The sequence below is a fragment of the Ammospiza caudacuta genome, chromosome 8 (genome assembly GCF_027887145.1).
Source record: "Ammospiza caudacuta isolate bAmmCau1 chromosome 8, bAmmCau1.pri, whole genome shotgun sequence".
Taxonomy (NCBI): Eukaryota; Metazoa; Chordata; class Aves; order Passeriformes; family Passerellidae; genus Ammospiza; species Ammospiza caudacuta.
This window is the reverse complement of record NC_080600.1, coordinates 17,295,396-17,316,348: the sequence shown is the minus strand read 5'-3', so window position 1 is coordinate 17,316,348 and position 20,953 is coordinate 17,295,396. Positions and strand designations below refer to the sequence as shown.

At 38.8% G+C, this 20,953-nt stretch overlaps 1 protein-coding gene across 5 annotated transcripts in view; it reads right to left on the bottom strand.

The window, feature by feature from the left end:
* Nucleotides 1-20,953, bottom strand: part of SPATS2L (spermatogenesis associated serine rich 2 like) — a 125,865-nt gene that overhangs the window by 9,414 nt on the left and 95,498 nt on the right. For all 5 annotated transcript variants that reach the window (XM_058809268.1, XM_058809270.1, XM_058809269.1 and 2 more), the window contains exons 4-9: nt 20,845-20,953; nt 17,320-17,369; nt 16,634-16,874; nt 14,424-14,624; nt 13,880-14,015; nt 1,797-1,855 (exon numbers count right to left, since the gene is read on the bottom strand). In XM_058809268.1, the coding sequence (XP_058665251.1) occupies nt 1,797-1,855; nt 13,880-14,015; nt 14,424-14,624; nt 16,634-16,874; nt 17,320-17,369; nt 20,845-20,953 (796 nt within the window). The remainder of the gene's footprint in view (nt 1-1,796; nt 1,856-13,879; nt 14,016-14,423; nt 14,625-16,633; nt 16,875-17,319; nt 17,370-20,844) is intronic.

The window sequence follows — 20,953 nt, the reverse complement described above, 5'->3', positions numbered from 1 at the left end:
CTAGGTAATGCTAATACTGTTCCTCACCAAGATCAATATCCTCTCTTTGCTAAAGTGACTACCCAGACCATATGATCTCATCTCATACTGGCATTCATTTCCATGAGATGCCAGCCAAATACCCATGTTTTAAAAAAACCCTGAAATTACCATATTTGGATTTTTCCTAGTGTTTACAGCAAGAATAAGATCACCCACTGTAAAACAGTCCTTGAGTGCAGCAAAGAGCATGTTACAGTCCTGTAACAACTTTTTGCCTAAGTTTCTGAAGGCACTTTACAGCCTAGAGCAGCCTTGAGAGGCAGCAGAAACCACACTGCTGGATGCAGGTACTGGGCCATCAGCTGCTGTGTGTGGAGCTCGCAGGGAAATGGACACAGAACACACCACGTGCAAATGCAGCACTCTGTGTGCTTGTAGGTAGGAATTAGCTTTACTTTCTACAAAAATTCTCATAACTGGACAAGATTAATGAAGGGGCCCAATAAAACTGTCAGCCATGGACAGTGATTTCCAAAATGTGGATTTGTTTGTGCAGTTAGGGCTTAAAACTGTGTCTGCTGATCAGTGGGAATGCTGCCATTGGTGTTCCTGGGAATGAGTGCATGTTCTGTAGCTGATTATGGCTACCTGGTATCTGGTAACCAAAGGTAACCAAAAACTGCAGATATATATTCCTCCACAAGTCCTTCCCAGAACAACACAAAGCTTCAAATTCACATCTCTTTCAACTTCTTCCCAGAAAATTAGCAAATAAAATTAAAACAACGACCTTTGCAAATCTCTGCCATTGTAACTTTGTACCTTCTAGTTTCTGCACATATACAGCTGCAAGAGACTTGGACAGCAACAGAGAATTTAGAGCATTTTTTTTCAACAAATTTCAATTGTTATACTTCTGTAAACTAAGTGAGTTCTAAATGCAGATGAAGCATTCAAGAATGTTAAATGTATTTGTGACCCTGCTTGGAAGGACCTTAAATTCACAAATCAATAAAAGGATTGTATGCATTCCTATGGAGGACATTTTCATCTGCCAGGAAAAGTATCATTCTAATAAAGCTTTGGTTACTCTTCAATTTCTTGCTTAGCATTCTCTACTGAACCACGTCCTCCTGTATTTTCTGGAGGTAAATACAAACATTGTATCTTGGATGGACCCTGAGACAGACATTGTGGCATCCTAATGCAAGGCTCATCTTGCTTCCCCTCCTCTGCTACCAGAAAATATATACATAAAAATGCAAAAACCAAAGACAACATAAAAGCCTGGAATCAGATTGACTCCCACAGATTATTAAGAAAACAGACTGCAGTAAAGATCTGTTTTTTGATTTTTAAAAAAAGTTCTAATTTATAAGTTTGATCACTATCCCTTAAAGCTATGCAAGGCAGCACAATAACCTACTCCCTAATTCCAGTATTCTAATCTATGTAGGTAATATAAGCAAGCATAAAGTGATTGATAAATGGAAATAAAGTAATTGAATAGCCACAGAAATGAGAGAAAAAAAAAGAGTGGTCAAAAAGCTCTGATATGTAAGCAGAAGGACTAATTTAAATCTAACTCTTTATCACCTTTTGGTTTACCTTAATTTCATAATACTGACATTTTGATGCACAATCCTCATAGAAACTACCCTAGCACATCAAAGCCGTATTTGACTACACATATAGAGTGAAAGATGATGGAATGCTGCTAACCAAATTAATGGATAATGTTATTTTCTGCCAAACAAAACAACTGTTTCAACAGTATTCCAAAATTTCCCTGTGTATTTTCTTTTTTTACTTACTGGCTTCTTCTTTAACTTTATCAATTTCTGCCATTAATGACACTTCTTTGTCTACGATGCTAAAAAAGAAAAAAAAAAAGAAAAAAAATAATTATTTAATTCATGCTAGAACTCCATCAAAATCAAAAGCTATAACTATACAGACTTCAGGCATTAATAATGGGCAGTTTTGAAATGAGTAAGACTTAAAAAAATTGAAGCTGAAGAAATACCTAGGCAAGCCAGCTACAAAAAATTAGTGATAACGAGGGAGTGCTGCTTTACACAAACATCTCACTGGCCTTCCCACATATCTGCACAGATGTGGAAATCAGTCTCATTCAGCACAGCAATCCTCAAATGACTAAACAGTCTGTTTCCTAATTAAGCCAGATAGACCATTGCTACTACCCAGATTAATACAGCTTAGGTGTCAGCATAAAACTAAGCATGAATCAAAATTAAAGATGGCTGGAATGAGTTCCTTTTCTTCCTTAGAGATATTTTTGCAAAATATGTCAGGGTAAACAAGAAAGTGGTTTATGATGTAAACAAGCACTGAACTATTTCCATAATAGAAGTCAGCTTCCTTGCCCCCTATTCCCTCCAGGACTGGGAAGGAGTTTTTCCACTTTTACCTGGCCTTCCTAAAGGAATTGTGTCCCTCTCCTTTTAAAAATGCCTGGTGTGCAATCCCTGACAGTGCCTATAAGCTGTCAGAGTGCAACTGATCAGGTAGGTCTGCTGAGAGAACACAGGACATGTGCTAAGTTGGTTCCATTATGAACACAGTGACATTGTCCAGGGGAATAATGTTTCTGCAGAATGCCCTCCAGGGGACAGTGCTTTGGTGTGCCATTCTGTTTTCCTCTCACTAGGTTATTCTTAAAGTTAAGCTCACATTTAATAAAACCACCAATGTTAGTGTTTGTGTTTGCATAAGTGAGTAAATTCAAGCAGCTGAGGGGGAAATTGCAAAAAGTAGGTCAGACAGCAGGAGTGGATCTAGGCACGTACTCAAGGGAAGAGTGGGGCTCTCAACCCTGTTAGTAAAATCAGACATTAGACATTAGTTTCTGGACCCAGTGAAGACACTGAGCTACATGTGAACAGGCTTCTACTGAAGGAAGACGGTATAGAAAACTTAAAACCAAAACATTTGTCTAGAACATCTTTAGCAAGAACAGGAAGACCCTGCAGAGTTCAGTGGGCCGTAAAGAGAGACAGAAACTTAGAGAAATTTTCACAGGTGCTTAACTAAAGCAGGGAAAGACTGGTGAGCAGGCAGTGTGGGGAACACATGGCAAACACACAGCTGACAACCAAACATTCACCAGCTACAACATGTTCAAGTGCCATTCATCCTTCCTTGAAATCTTCCAAACAACCTCACACAGGAGGTTTGCAACAGAAGCTCTGCAGTCTTCTGTCCTTGAGTTTTCCCAGTCTACCATGCCCCCTGGAGAGGAGGAAACCTTTACACTGCCTCCCAGTAGCCAACAACAGGGACAGAAGAGGTTGGCTGATGGCAAAGTTGCAGCCAGACAACACAAACTCAGTGTAACACATTTTTTTTTTGTTTCATACACAGAAACAAGACTAAAATGATTGGTTTAGCCTGCCAGATCAATTTAGTGTGACCTATCCACCAGAGGAAATAAAACAGCAGGGTTTTTTTACGGTAGAGCAAATCAGTTAAGAGGTAGTGACAATGGAAGGACACGATTGTTCCAGTTGGCACTCAATACTCTCCAGGCACAAGCATTAAGCTTGAATGCCAAATAAGCAGGTGATGACTCCAGCTTGCTAATCTAAACAGTCATAGCTTCTCAGAATTAATCTATTTTCAATTAGCTTTTGTAACTACATGGTTTAAAAAACTTCCTTGACTTTCACAGCAGGTGGCTGAAAGAGTCTTGTAAGTTACCTATTTCTATCCTCCCCAAAGAGAATCTAGTTATCTTTACTACTTTCTCTTAAATTAAAAAAAAATTAAAGATTTTTACTTTTTCTGTCTCTGTTATTGAAGTGTCTCCCTAGTGCACTACACAGGTTATAGAAACAAACGTTTGTCTGGAAAACACTCAAGGAACAAGGTCACAACAGCAGAGCTTATCAGAAGAGTGTTTTAGTGCAGCTCTTTCCAGGACTGTCCTCTCTGCACTCCAACAACAGATCCTTAGTAAACTCGTGGCCCCTAACTTTTTATTCTGATGCCAAATAAAACCACTTTTAATACTAGAATGAAAACAAGGCCATAGCAGTTCCTCTATTTATCGTATTTTATAGTTAAATCTTACCTGTTCCTAGACAATTTTCCACTCCTAATGTCTCATTTTGATCTCTGACAAACATTTTAGGAAAGTGTTTGTATGTAGCAGTAGAGGACAGGACTGATAAATTTAAAGAACAACCACCTGAGTACTTCCTTTCTAGTTAAAAACTAAAACTGGAAAAAATTAAAGAATAATACAACAGAGAAACCGTTTGGTGCTTCTGTCGATGGAAACTAAGTTTCTTTAACAGACAGATCTTGAAAAGGTTTTCCTTCCCTGAAGACAATGCAGCTGTACTAATTTACATCAGCAGAGGACATGCTCTCTCTCTTGGCTAAAGGAAAGGAACATTAATTTTCATCTGGAAGCATACAACCACATTTCTCAGCTTGGAAACCATAAACTGCCATGTGTCATATATGGGGAAAGTTAATGTTTCTTTAGAAATGTCGTAGGCCAACCAGCAACAGAAAATGCAAAACAGAGCAATACCGCCTCCAACAAGAATTTATCAAAGTTATAAACAAATGAAAACAACAGACAGAAAACTGGAAAAAAACCCTGGCCTGGGGGAAAAAGAAAAAGACAAATGACAAATACAAAGAGAAATCTTAATGCTAACATATAGAAAGAGAAAGGACAAGAAGAGTGTGGAAAAAATCAATGGATCACATCTTGTCTCTCATTCCTGCTAGTATCCCACACTGTTTTCATATGAAGGTCCGACAGTCAAACTGAACAGCTCCTCAGGAGTTCAAATATTTTTAATGCATTTTCTGGCATAAATATTGTACTCAGCTTTAACACAGTGACTGTGGTTAGACCACAGCAAAAGCATTATTGAGACCTGCTTGAAGCTCAGCACAGCAATACCTCCCAGGAAAGCATTTTCTTTTAATGCTTCCTAGTGTCATTTGGCACTAAAATGTTGTATCAAGTTGGTACACTCCAGTGCACAGCCTGCAGCCATTGGTGTGCTGGGGAGAACTGGATACTGACTGCTACAGGAACTTTCTGCACAATCAGGTATGATCAGATTTGAGCTCTAGCAAAGCAAGAAACAGAATGCATTTCAGATCTAAAGACACCTAAGGGAAAAAAGATTCTGCTAATTCCTTCCTCTCCAGTTATGTTGTTTCTCTTGGGTTTTCTATAGCTGTTTGGAACTGGGATTAAAATCATGAACATACTATTTTAGCTGATGTTCTGAAGAGTTCATAATCCTGTCAATTTTTTCTGATTACTCTGAGCACTAAAAATCTGAACGGCATGGCTGAAGCCATGCCTTCTCCTTACCCTGAATATCAATATCAACACCTGAACATATTTCCACATACTATTTGAGACTCTGGTGACAAACACACAACTCAGAACCACTTCTTACTTTGAATGTACCTGAATCCATGCCCTAATCATCAGTCCCCTGCTGCAGTAGACCAAACACTGGGACTCAATTCCTCCCTTCACCAATGAGATTCAAGACAGATCTGAATCAAGTGAGCCTTATCTCTATGACTCTAGGACGATATAGAAAGACAAGAGTAACATTACTATCTCCTCCTTTTCTGCTCCTTTCACCACACCTGTCTCCTGAAAGGACTGATTCTTCCATTTCTTACCCCTCAAGTTTTCAGGATCAGCACCATACCACTGTTCACCACAGGTGAGTATCTGCAGTTTGGAGTACAGGATTTAGCACTTTTGAGTTTCATATCCAGGTGAAATCTTGAAGTGGAAGGAGACAATTTTGTTGAGGGCAAAGCAGAGGCTTAACACAGAGGGCATGCAAATGAGACACAGCCAGAGCGTGTGCTGTAGAGCTATGAGATGCAGCAGGAGAGACAGCAGCTCTCTAGGAATCATTCTGCTGAATGGATTTTGAAGGCAAAAACAGAAGTGCCCTATTCCTGGTCAAATGAACAGTACTCATGCCTTGGCCTTACAGAGGCTGGCAGGGTTCACACTAGTGTACAATGGCAAAAGAGCTGCAAATGCCAAACTACAATGAGCTGCTGGCACAGCAATGATAGGGGCAAACCATGCTGACAGCTGCCTCATTTCACAGTTTTGTACTCAGAATTCTGAATTTGTTCTGACATTAGTGAAACAAAATAATCTTCCTCTAGTTTACAGCATGAAATCTAGTGTTTGCACAGTGCTAAAGAAAAGATATTTTCAGTCAGCTGCAATACCTCCAAATTCCACTAAAATGATTAAAGTTATTAGTGCCTATTAAGAAAAGCTGCTTCAGATTGCCAGACTGGCTAATTTATAGCTTTACTGATGAGAATCATAAGGTTTCCAGATGACCAGAATCTTCTCTTTCCTTCTGCCTCTTCTAGGCATTATGACAAACCTATTGCGCCTGAAGAGATGGGGAAATAAAAAGGCCAAGCTGACATGGAGGCAGAAATGCTGACACAGCTCTCAAAGGTAAGTCAGAGGTGCATGGCATAGAGATTACTCTTCAGCATAATTCAAATGAGTCCTTTCATAACCCTCTAAAACCCCTCAAAATGCCCATTTTCTCCTTGGGATGTTTAATAAGCTTTACTCCCCCTGAACCAGCTTTGTGACCAGTTTGAGAATGACTGCTCTTCTGGAGACTGAGGAACACAGTGTCAGCTCTGGCATCTGGAATAACTGCAGCAGGGCTCTTCATCCAGAAGGGGGAAGAGACATTTTTCCTGGGCATCCTCTGGGGGCTGGTTCAGCTGGAGAGCTGCTGAATACTGAGGTACAATGTGAACCCTTTTTTCACAAGGAAGGGAGTTAGATTAGTGAGACACTGTTTGAGCCTGACAGTTTATGCATCAACAAAAATACAACATACTCCAGTGATGTTGCTCTGTCAACGCCTTGGAACAGACCCCAGTAGCTCCTTGAAGCTGTGCTGATTGACAAGCTGCTGACAAGCCCAAGCAAGTTTGAGGGATGTTAGCACTGTTACTGTCTCTGAGGTATTTGAGCTGAGGTTACATGCAAATTCATGAGATGGTCCTGATAAGCTCTCTTTTAAGTATTATGCTTTTTTTATTTCACATATTTCCCTTCTAGCATGAACATATTTGACCCACAGGCAGTGTGAAAAGACAACTGATAAGAATCTCTAATCCAATTGTGTATTTCACAAAAGAATTCTGCACGTCAATCCAAAAACTAGAACTGTCCCTGTCAAACTTCTGGCACAAAGAGCTAGAATGATGTGATGAGAATGTAAATATAAAGCCCAATTACCTGTACTAGGTGATTATAAGTGTTACAGGATTACTGACTAGCCATGCTATTTTGTAATTGGAGAAATGATACTTCTAGTTTTCTTTATAGTAATAGGAGATATCTATTGTAGAAAATACCTTGTAGGAAAAGCTGGTACATTACATATTTTGCAATGTTTCAGTAGATTATATTCTTCCAGTATTAGCTCAATATTATTTAAATGTTCACACTGCTTGAAGGTGATTACCATATCAGCATATGCACAATGATTGCACAGCAAACCAGATTACGTGAATTTTCATTCTGATCACTAGTACAGTCTGACAATAAGAATATAAACAAAAGACAGCATAAATCAATTTCACTGAAATTCTTCCCTCTACAGAGCACAATCTAGTAGAACTGAAAATGCCCAAAGGCTTTTAGTAATTCAAGTTCATTCTGTGTAATTTTTTATCTACCTTCGCTAACCCTGTTCTCCCTAGCAGCCAGCCAGCACAGTGTGATCTGGTAAATGCACCATAATTAAAGGCCTATTTGTAATTTTCTTTTTAGATCTTTTTACAAACAATTAGAAAATTATTGCCTCATCACAAAAGCCTTTTTAGGCTAAAAACTGACATGGAAAACCTTTTCCTGAAAGAACATTTCTGAATTTTAGTTATTTAGAAATGAAGGCATCATCTCACAATTTGGGAGTTTTAGTATGAGTTGCACCGTGGCTTGTTAGCATCCCACACATTTTTACACAAACTTGTAAAGTATTTATTTCTGATTTGAGTTTCAGTTCTGACCTGATTCCTGAGGTATCTGAATACCTTACTGGTTAAATATTTTAGCCTAAACACACTTCAGCAAGGAGAAGACAGTTGTTGAGCTCCTGCTACAGAAAAGTCACTTTCTCAAAAACACATTGGAAAGTTGCCTAAAAGGAAGGTCTGGCTTTTTGGTGTAATGTCAGTTGAAATTTTTCAAGATAATTATTCTCTTTTTGTGTTTAGTAAGCCAGATTTCTCATTAGTCTGACAACTGTGAGATCAGAAAGGAGACAGTCACCTATTACACGTACAAAATGACATGTACAAAATCAAGAGTGTACCTCACAGCCTGAAAACTTGTGTGTGCTGTTTTACTGAGGATGACAAACATGCCTATGAATGACTGGGAGGGAAGAGGGCAGACACAGACCATGAAATAGAGACAACAGCTAAGAAACAATGTAATCCACCTTTGAAGCTCACCTCTTTCATCCAGCTTCACAAACTTGTTAAAAAACACCGTGATGAAGTAAGTAATTGTAAAAGACAAAGGGGTCAGAAGGTATCTCATTGAAACATAACTCCCCCCAGCTCCAAGAACTCTGTCTGTTCTCTCCACTAATGCACAGCAAGGGTGATCCCAGGCTGCTGGAGGTCGTGAGAAGAGTGCCAACACAAGCTCCTCTCCCAGTGCTGCAGCTCTCCAGGCAGGTACCCAGCCTGGGGCCAGAGCTGTTGGATCAAGTTCTCCCAGACCACCCAGGCAGCAGGGCCTTGGTCAAAGCACTTATCTTTGGAAGTACCTGAAAACCCAGCGGGGCCAAGGAAACCGGAACACAAGGAGATTATTTTTATGTTCTCTGTGCTGACAAGGTTAAGGACTGGATTATGTGACTGATGGGTGAACAAACATCACAACAAACTGCAAGAGGGTCTGACCTGGACTTAAGAAGCAAAAGGACTACCAAAGGCTGGCTGTCAGACAGACAGAAACCTCAGAAGACTTGCCTGGAAATGGAGAGAAAAACAGCACAGAACTCTGTTCAGAGTAAAGCAATACCAGTCCTGGCCTTTCCAGCCATCTGCCCATCTCCAAACAACCACAGCACAAACAGGCAGCTCTCATCGGGTGCCACTGATTCTGGGCTAGGGGTGACACAAAACCATTATCTTTACAGTTTGCCAAGTAGGGGTATCAGAAAGGGGCAACAGTGTTCTCACTGTTCTGCAACAGCACTGGCACCACTGCTCCCTACCCCACACTGAGTCAGTACAGACACAACTATGTAAGTACAGTGATAATTCTGTTCTTTTAGATTACTTCTTCCCCCATTCAACCACTCCTCTGCTTTAAGTTAGAAAACAATATGAAAACTTCTTAATTTTCCCCAAACACACAGCACATGTTTTCTAATTGTTACCCTGAATCTATTTTATTTTTAAACTGTCAGTATTGCCAAACTCCATTTTTCCAGCACTATGTCAGAATCATTTCTTTATCTAGCCTGTATTAAAGCTTTCAACTACTTTTTCTTCAGTCCAAAAACTCAGTTGTGTTGATTTTCATGCTCTCTACACAGCACTGGACATATCAATATATACAAAAGAGAAGAGAAGCTTGTATTTATGTGGTTCAGTTCTGCATGCAGCACAATTAAACCTGGTTCTTACTGTTTTCTATAGACCATTTGTGGCTGGCAGCAGACCATATGGGCAAGTAGCAGATGTTCCCTTTTAGTTTTCCATATGACTGTATGAATGCCCAATATGTGAAAATTATTTTCTGGCAAGAGGTGTTATGGGGAACTGTGGCTCCTTTTGTGCTCTACACATTTCACTTAGATTTCCTGGGGCTGTCCTTTTATCCCCAAGATGGTTATTCAGTCCCTTGGTGGAAAAGTGAGAACACAGTTAATGCATGCAGGTTTTAAGCTTGGCAAAAAATGTCTTAAGTGCACTCTTCTGAGAGGAGAGTTCATTTAGCTTTTTTAACCTTCCCCTGCAAGTTAAGGACTATTTGGTAGCCTTCTTTTCTGTGCTCTACACTACCATGAGGGACACGGCTACACTCTGATATATTTTATATCAAAGTAGTAAGGGAAGCACCTCATGTTCTCACTGACACCAAGGTGTTCCTGAAAACCATACAGCAAAGCTAATTGCAACGAGGACAAATACTGGATCAAGAGCTATTATCAAGAAGATTTCTCTCCTAACTTTCAGGCCCATGTGAGCCTGAGGAACACTGTCCTTCAGCTCACTTTGCCAAGTGCTCTCACAACCTTGGGAAAGCAATGCCACAGAAAGCCCAGCAAGAGCAGGGGTGACCAGAGTGCTGGATCACAGCAGGAGCACAATCCACAAGAGACTGCAAAAGACCTCTTGCGGGGCTAAGTGCCCTGCCTGGTCCAGCCCATGGCTTGTAAAATGCTATAGAGTCTTCTGCATGAAAAGAACTCAATAAATGCAAGCTGTTATCACTTCTTCTGAGCACACAGGGAATTACTGCAGTTACCAGAAACTTCAGTGAGGTTCTTTAGAAAGAGGAAGTGAGCCCAATGCAAAGTTTTAAAATAAACATCTTTCTGGGATCGTTATTTGCCCCATTTTACTACAAAGTCAGAACTGAAGTAAGCATTACATTTTCCCCCAGGCTTTTACAGGAGTTCACGGCACATCTGCTCCTAGCAGTGGTTTTCAGATTGTGGCACTATCTTGCCAGATAGGTGACTTTTTAAACAGCAGCATATTACATGTTCAGCAGTAACTTCCCTATTGGCTAGCTCAAGCTGTGAAAAATCCGCCAGAGAGAAACACAGATTTTCACTGGCAGCTATCACTCAATAGTTTCTGCTGTTAAAAGGAGAAGTTCTTGTGAATGTGTCTGCTGAAGCTTTCAGGACATCTTAGGCCACATGTGCTATTCATTTAACTCCATAATAATGGTTTCATTTACTGTCTGAAAGTAGGAGGAAGATACATGATATTATCTTTGCATTCTTCATTCTGTCTGTGACTATTAATATAAGGAAAGATTTAAAAAAACAAAACAGATTATCAGAAAGTCAAAAATATCACTTACTCTCGCAATGCAGTTTTGATTTTGACCTTGACAGCAAAAAAGGACACAAAAGCATATTATATAAGTATATCTTATATACTGTTATCAAAGGAAGAAAAATAAACCCAAAAGAGACAAATTAGTATGTGTTTCAGCATTCAGCTGCAATGCAAGATAAAAGCTTCTGACTTCATTTAGCTTCACTGAAACCCCTTAGGTGGTGCCAGCTGTGTGTAACAGAAAGGGGTTACAGTACTGAGCTCATTCCAGTGTTCCTGGCAGTTCTGTACACAGGCAGCACTTGGTGGCTGCTGTATCTGCTGTCCATCTCAAGCAGCCCACACTTCAGCAGGAACTGGGAGAGAAACTTGGAAAAACCTTTGGAATCACGATCACAATGGAGACGTGACATCATGCCCTTGCTTTGGTTATTCCATAGGATTCTGGGAGACACAGTTTAGCTGAATTCTTTAATTTTTCTCATGACATGTTGACTGTGTCACAGTGAAAGTCCACGCCAAAGGAGAGCAATAAATATGATCACTTAAAACCTTACTCTCCTGCTAGCACTGGGGATGTTTTGCTCAATTATGGAGCAAGGAAACTCCCATGTAAAAAACACACACTAAACCCTGCAGATCAGGAATACAGTGTGATCCTTGTATGAGGTCTGAAGCTGTATGTATCACTGGTTCAGGTGATTTCTACCCAAATCCACTAAATCTACAGCCGTTGTCAGGGAGTTTTTGGAAACAAGCCATTAAAACAGCTGTGCCCATCTTCCTCAAAGTTTAGGCCACAAGATCATAAGAAATATCAGAAAACTCTTTAATTTTAGCAAAGAAGGTGTTAAGTCAGGCAGTTCACTATTTAAACAAAAAATCTACTTCATTAATTTGAAGAAAAAGCTAAATGTTAGACTTATGAGCTGCCAAAATCAACACAGCCAGTACTGAGATTTCCATAAACATCTCCTGACATTGTACTATCCTCACTGCAATGTTATGCTGAGGCACAAATATTCAGACCACAGATCTGTTAGATTCTAGAGCTTCCAGCAGACTCCACTTCAATAATTTAGGCACTGAAGCTGGTAGGAGGCAAAATAAAATTAAGCCTATTGAAAAGTTTTCCAGGCTATTTTAATAATTTTAAGTACTTGCATTTACAAACTCTTTTGGGGTATTTCAGTATTAGGCAATACGTTTTACTGCTTTTCAAACTAAAATATGAATACATGAAAAATGAAGAATTTCAGTTCTGAACTTACTATCTTCTTGCACTTTTAGATCATGACAGAATTCTAAGTCTGTTCTGTGATCAGAGTGACAATTGCTTAAAGACTGAATTGCCTGTGACTGCCAGCAGCCAAGGTGAGACATGTGACATAAGATATTTTTAACACTCCTACCAAAAATTAAAAAGTGAGTGTGAACTACTCAGCAAATGAGATCCAACTACAGTTTTCTCAGAGAAAAGGTCCCCTCTGAGAATGACCAAAAAAAGGTGCAAGGAGCTGATGAACTCCACTCAATTTTTCTATCCCAACAATCTTGTTACTACTTGCAAGTTCATCAGCAAAAATCACTGTAATGGCTCCAGAACAATCCTGACATTTCTGAGATTAGTACAACGGGTGATCACAGCTCACATTCACTGGAGAAACAGAAACACAGCTCTCCCTGCTATAAAGTACACTGGGGGCTCAGTGAACCAGAATCTTCCCCAAAATCAGCTCAGCAGCACCTGGATTTTCTGCCCATAGAGAAGGGGAGCCCCAATGGCCCTGAAGTTACTTTAGATGCATTTTTGAAGACAATGAATACACCAGTGAAGTCCAATGTTAACAAACTTCTGCCAATACTACTGCTCTTTTATAAGATATGCTCATGAAAATGCTGACAAATACTGAGATTGAATTAAAGGGGAGAGGTTTTTTACTCTTCTCTGATTTGTATTTAAGTGTTGTACATTTTAACATGATTTCTTCTTTTTCTTCCCACACTGTCTAATACATAGGTTTTATATGACATCTGTGCTTAACCAAGGCTGAGTGAAACTCAAAGCAGGAAATATTTTTCTATGACAAGAATATATCAAATATGCAACTTGCTACTACAGCAATTATTTCTGTTATAAGTTTTCAAAGGGTGTAGGTATACATGCTAAAGATCAGCAGTAATCAAAATTACAATAAATTATTATAATTTATTTTTTTTAGATAAAAGACATAAAAAATGAGGAAAAAGAATGAATTAGAGATGCAAATTGGAAATTAAATGATGGATGGGAAACTTAGAAGGAACTATGAGGGAAAGTTAAGAGAACAATGGTAGGATAAGAAGCAAAGATGATGGGACATGAAGAGACAGTAAAGGACTGTCTGCCAAAGGAAGTAAGATCAAAGATGCAGTACAGAAAGAAGAGATTTAAAGAAGGTAAAAGAGACTTCAGAAAATCCCAGACAGGATATTTAGAACAGCTTTCATTTGCTCATATATGTTGCCACTGAATCTGATACAAAATAATTAGGTCAAGATGGATAATTAAGGAGTAAAAAAAAAATTCAAGTTTTTTTCAAAGAACTTTATGTATGTACACAATATATGCATATATTACTTCCTGGTTGGTGAGGAGTGTCATTACTTAAATGGCACCATGGGTTTTTTTTTATGAAACCAAATGCTGCAAACAAAGAGGGTGTAAGTGACCCCTCCCCACTAATACCAGTCACTCAATTAGTTCCTTTTCTAAGTGGAGCTGATGGATCCCTGCAGCTGATTTACCTACCAGCTGTGTAATTCTGCAAAAGCAGCTTTGATCTTCTTGACTGAATTATCCACTTCCTCTTTGATCATCACACGATATCTGGTTAGAGAAACAGTGCAACGCTGCAAGTCTTTTACAGACTTTTCAATGTTTGGCCCTAAAATAGAAAACAAAAATTGCACAGTAGTCAGAAAGTTGGTTTTAGTTTTTCTGAATGAGGCACCAGGAATAGTTCTACATATTATTTGCCCAGACTAGAATGAAGTGGGTATTCTACTCAAGTCCATAAATCCAACTTTTTCATAGTCCCTCCCTAGTGCTCTTCAGTTTCTAAACATGTTTCCTGAAATGCATCCCCCAAATCAAATAAATATTAGAACGGCATTATTAATTCAAATTATTCAGTTTAATATGTTAAATAGAGCATAAATTAATTCATTTTTTAAATAATTCTTCTTGTACTTTCCAACACGTCTCTTTTTAACTTTTGTGAATTCAGAGGTTTTTTCCTGGAGGCCTCAGCTGGTTTTGACCTCAGAACACATGAACCAGAAACCAAATTTACCTCTTTTTTTGACTGAATCATCTGTCTTTGTTTCAGGTTGGGTTGACACACTGGGTGATTTAACTGAGGAAGATTTTGACTTTGGCCTGCCTAAGTTACACTGGAGTTGAACTGGTGACTGAAGGGGCTCGTGCTGTTCTACTCCATTCACAGTCTTTGGGCTTGATTCCACAGATACTCTCTGGCGTTCTCGTTCTCTGTCTGCAAGAAAGCATTAAGGAAGAAAACAGGGAGTTGTAAGATTAAGAAAGGTATGAAGCCTTACTTTTAAGTCAGAATGACTTTATGGTGTTCTCCTGGCACACATTCTACAAAACCTCAGAGAGCTATGACAACAAATGAAATTGTTTTGGTAATTAAACACTAATTGGAAAATTTCCTTATTTCAACAGTGTATAAAAGAAAAACTCAATTAAAAAAATCAACTCTTTCATGCCAATGGGGAAAACACCTCGTAACATAAAAAGCATGCTACCAATTATAGTATTTGTCCATATATGCATATATATAGCACACAAAAAATATTCCTAATTTTACTAAAAGCATTTTAAAAGCTCTGACTAAACATTCCTACCTGAAATACTTACCTTGCCTGACTACAGATTTCTATCAAAAGCTGCTGCTAAGAGGAACCAAGCAGGAAATGAAACTAAGTCAAAGATTAGGCTCCTGGATTCAACAGCTTCAGAGGGATAAGATAACAATGCCTGAGCCTGTTTGGCTGCCACAAGACAACCTGGTTTCCTCTTTCCAAAACTTCAAAGGGATTCAAGACACTAGCTTCATAACAGAGGAACAAGCAGCCAAAGCATGACTCTGAAAACTGACAGGCAAGATCAGCTATTACTGCCACTGTGAATTTTAGTTAAGGAAACAAGCATAAAAAGTGATTTGTTGTGTTAACTAATTTTTCTAATTTTTGCACTCACTTCAATGAATGAATGATTCTTCATTCTGAAGATGCCTTTTATGCATCACTTTATTCAACTGATGATGCATGGTGTCTGGAGAAAAGGGATTTGTCAGATTAACAACTGGATTACAGCCCATGGAATGGGACAAACACTGCTGGGATTGAGGGATATCACATGGACAGGGACAGCATATCAACTAGTGAATTCTTTCTGCCCTGGCTGGGCATTAGGACACGTGGAAAGCACATCTCTGTATATTTAATGGCAATCATGTAACACCAGAGGAACAAGGAGGAACATCAGTGCTCACATTTTAAATCAGCTTTTAAGGGCTTTAAAAGGTTGAGTCTAAAACCAGGAAAGGTATCTTGCATAAAACAGTATGTAAGAAAGTAATGAAAGAAGTCAAAGAAACCTGTGAATCTGTGAAAGCAAGAAACTCCAGTAATGCAGGGCTCTGGACACGTCAAAGTTTTGATGCCAACGCCGTCTTGCACACACTGAGGAACTCTCCTCTGGGAGAATTGCCACTAACCTGTTCAACTCTGGCTGCATCTCACACTAGTGCACATAGAACATTCTTTATAAATCAAGGATTTCTACTCTCAGTTGAGGGACTGCCCTTGCTACATAACTCTAACAGCTAATTAGAAACCAGCAATCTATCAGCTGACCTGTAAAGAAAGGCCAGGGCTCTTCAGGTTCTGTCCCTAAGATATGATCTTCTGAAATTTGTTGTTAACGTGCATAACTGTTTTTACTGCATTTAATTAGCATGTACTAAAAGGCTATCAGAGTGTCTTTCCACATCACAAAGGCCCTCCCTTCCCTGCTAAGAAAAGCCAGTGGAGGTCTACTGTGACTAGCATGTGTAGGGAAGATGAGAAAAAGAAAAAATGGACTAGTTTGGAATAAGCAATAAAGAAATCCAGTAATATGCCAAAAACTCATAGTGCTCAGATATCTTTACCCCACATGAGGGATTTAATAATTTTGCTAACAATCTGACACTCAAGCCATTTTCTAACCCTGCATTTTTTCTATATTTCTACCTGTAATATTCTGGATCAGCTGGGCTGTCTATAGAAGAAGAAAGAGATATTGCACGGAAACATATTACAAGATGAACAGTGTGCAGATATTAATCTATTGGCACGACACTGATAGTTATGTGCATTATTTTTCCACAAAAACATCTCTATAAGATCTTCATGGCAATAAAAATACCATGGTCTTTATGTCAATGGAGGCTTGGCTACTGCCAGTTGCAAGGTGCTCTCTGTCAGACAAACTGACCTTTGATTTCTGGACAGTCCAGTGCTGACCCTGCAAATCCAGAGCCTTTGTTCTCAGGAGAAGTGGTTTCCAGTTTCTGATTGGCAGAACCACGGCCAGAGTTGTCCTTAGGGCATCCATTCATATGACAGTCATTTATTTGCTGAGGCTCTTGAGATGCCTTCTCAGGTCCACTACTCTTGTTTTTAGGATCTTTATTGCCTTGGTGCTGTTTAGATTTGCTTCTTTTTCTCCTATTGTTCTAAATGGAGAAATATCCCAAGAACAGAGACATCACTCAATGCAAATTGTACAAACTCAAAATACAATCAGTAAATGGAGCACTCAAAGTGGCTGTGACTATCCAGGATACAGCTTCTTATTAAAAGTGTTTTTGTGCATGGGCTGTCTTGGGATTTGTCGTGTGCTTGTCCAGGGTCCCACATCCAGGTACATGGAAATTCATGGAAATTCTGAGCAAATTTCTGCTGTCCCAAAAATTTGCTCAGAACACTGGGCTTAGTGAGACAATGACAGAAGAACAGGATTAAAAACAGTACACACATTTGCTTTCAAGTACTGTCTACAGGTGTGAATGAAGTCACCTGTGATGGAAAAGGCCAAGTACTGACCCAAAGTGGCACAATTCAAGCACAGACAGCTGACAAGTCATTTAAATGCCTTGACTCTAAAGAGCAAGTTCTTACCTTCTTTTTCCCTGTCATATTCCATTCCTTTAGAACCTGAGTTGCGCTGCCTAGAGGAAGAGAAAACATTTCAACAAAAGATCAGCTATGCAAAAGAACCACATGTTCATGATCAGTTTCTAGTCTCCTAGCTGAGGAGCATTTCAATTTGTTGTGAATTCTCTTATGTGGGGGGAACAAAATGGACACTGCCGCCTTTCTTCTTCTCAGCTACCTGTTTTGATTTCATTACTTATTGTGGATGGTCTCCTTGGCACTACTGGCTTTTTATGGACTTCAATGCTCAAAGTGATTGTGTGCCTAACTTAAAACATTAGCATAACACCCAGAAAAATCAACACTCAAATCTCTTGCCTGAAAAGGAAAGTATCTCAGTACCCAGAGTCAACAATGAGAACGTTAAATTGTCCACCTTGACTCTAGAGCATCCAAAAGTTTTAAAAACTTCTGGCATTTTTATAACGAATTTTCTATGAGTTACCTGTCATCTTCAGAAGACATAAGAGTATAAAAAGTAAAGAATTAGCATACAAAAGAGTAATTTTGTGGACTCTTGCATAAAATCTGCATCACACAAATGCAGTAAACTTAGGCCTGGCAGAAAAGAATGATAAAAAAATTATACTGAACAGTAATTACAGTTATACTTGAAATTCTGCCTGTTAAATAATGAGTTGCTTAGATAAATTTATGGAACAAAGCAGGCAGAGCTTTGGTCAGAGCAGTGCTTGCTGCAATGTTAGAAGAAAACTCTTCTCCTTCTAATTATCATCATCATTTTGTTCTCCTGTAGCCCAATGCTGAAAATAGATCTCATGGTAAGCCTGCAGTCTGAACTGTCATCCAAACTACTATGGCAGCATCTGCTACAATAATATTTTTAAATGCCAACAGATTAAAGGTCTCCTGCTTGCATTTAACAATCACTTTACCATCACTTCACAAATCCAGTAAATACTCAATTATTTGCCTTTTCAAGTGGATTTCATACTCAGCCATTCTTCTCAATCCTTTCAGCAAAATCTTGATATTAGTATTAAGAAGAATTGCTGTTTCCAGACCACCGTGAGTTGTCAACCTGTATTCAGCCAAACACGTGTGAGGTTTTCAGATGTACAGAAATTACTTTTCTATCACAATAAGTTAGATCCAAGATTATCTGGTGAGCCTGTCACGCACAATAGGAAAGATTACGTATCTTGCTAAGTCAAATCTGTTAAATTGTGAAAAAACGTGCAGGGAACGAAGCCATGTTTTATTTGCTAGATGACATGACAATGCAGATAGAAGGCTAAGATAACTTCTATTTCATGTGTAACTATATACATATTTACAATTAGTTAAACACACACTTATGTACATGTAAGTACAAGCCCCTCCCCTAAAGGTACCTCATCTTTTGACAGGCACCATGTTTCTGTATCAAGTAATAAACATTTGCTCCCCATTTTACTCCATGTTGCTGAAAATATGTGATTTCATGTGACAGCTTTGATAACTGTTTTCACAGTAGCAACCAACACCCTTCTTGTGTTGGTTGGTGATGTCTTTGCTTTGCTTCCCTCAGCTTCCCTGTGAATACTATGCATGCTGAGAGTTACTTTAGGGATTCATCCAACTATCCTCTCTTTCTTCCAATTGGAAATGCACTAACTGTCCAAGTCCCAAAGCCCTCATTTGAATACACCAGTATATTTTTTTGAACACATCTACAAAGCAGCTGAACAGACCTTCTGGTTATGCTTAATTAGATAAACTAGCATAGCAAATAAAACATTTGAACCCTCTTTCATTTAAATCAAATTTTACATACAGAATAAAATTTGTAACAGAGGGATCACCTAAATGTCACTCCAGATACGAAGCAAGATTGGAAACTAAATATGAATATTTCTTGATTCAGCAAGCAGCACCTCTGAGAGAAGCACTGCATGGAGGCAGCTCAACCTTTCCACTCAGCATGGCCATCCCAATGTTTTTCATTGCAGGACTTCTCAGCGAGTGTTATTTCAATCTTAGCAATTTTTGTCATTCATGTGAAAAAACATTTCAGTTATTTATTCTATCCATAGCAGCAGCTATGTGGATATGTATCTTTTCTGCTCTTTCCGGACAGTAACAAATTTTAGCAATTTTCATATACTCCCTCACAAAGACTTCTGAACAGTAATCATGAACTGGTGAAGTTCAAAAAAAAGGTCATCTGAACCCAAGGACTAGCAGCTTGCTTTTCTTCATGACTTTATTGCACTTCTTGCAAAGCTTATTGCTTGCCCTGTTTCTTCCTTACAGCGGGCGATGAAACAACTTCCTCTTTTGAGGAGCCATTGGAAACAATTCATAAGCCACAAGCAAGCTATGATAACTTACTACAAAATAAAGTGAAAGCAACTTAGTGAATAGTCATCAAAAAGTCCTCTACTACCTTCCTCAGGACATACATTACAGGAAAAAAAAAGATTGTTAATTGGATACATCACACTTCCCTTTTTCTCTGTGTGTGTGTGTGCACAGACAAATGCAATTTCAATACACCCCTCAGAATGTAACTGTCTGTGCAGCTGCCTGAAGCAAAAAGAATCATATAGATCTGGTGGAAGAATTTTGAAACATTTATAAATACTCCAGTTTGCCTGCATCTGCTTTTTGCATATTGGTAATTCCTAGTATACGATGACACTTTTTGACTGATGCATTTTAGTAAGTTATTCCAAATCAACCCCAAATTTCATTTTGAAGTAAAATAGGCATGAATTAAACAACTTGCTGAGATAGTAAAATTGAGGCACTTTTAATATCTACAGGGCCATTTGAGACCACCGAACTTCTACTATCATTTATGTAACCCCAAGCTACAAAAATTTTGAAAAAGATTGCTCATGGTATGCCATTACTTCGGCAAAGGGTTTCTCAGAGATTCTGGTGAAAGTTCAAAATACTTGACTTTATATATTTACCAGAAAAGTGATATTAAAATACAAGTGACCTTTCATTAGAGGTGGTCTCATGACGCAAAATACAAACATGGATCCAGGTTTAAATGGCTCGAACTTTCAATGGAGTCTTGGTTCAGCCATTATAAATGTCAAGACTATTTGCAAAATTCAGATTGAGGTTTGAATGTCAATGTATGCATCAAGTTCAGGGGTTTAGGGGCCTGGTTATGTGCTTCAGAACTATCCTGAATTGTTCTTAGCTACTGTACTTAGATCTTCAATAGTGAATAATTTCCTGACATATTACTTTAAAAAGCATTAACTTTCATGCAGAATAAAGAAGCAGGTCTGCAGTAAGAATGGCTTCAAGAACAGCAAAGTCAGGTAGAACAGATGAACAACCACGTCAGTCTCATACTATGAAGAAGCAAAGATGCAGCCAGGAGGATCAATTTTTTTATAATTAACAAGTGTCACACATCAGATTTCAGAAGAACTATGGAATATATTTTGAGCCACTAAAGACAACAAATACTTGGCATGTCATTGAATCCCTCCTGCATTAGTGAAAAAGGTACATTGTACTCACCATCCATGAAAGCTTGAACAGCCTTGTCTACATTGTTATCAAATTGCTGCAACACCAGAACTATCTCATTATTGCTTTTGTTCGGAACAATTGATCGGATTGCATTGAT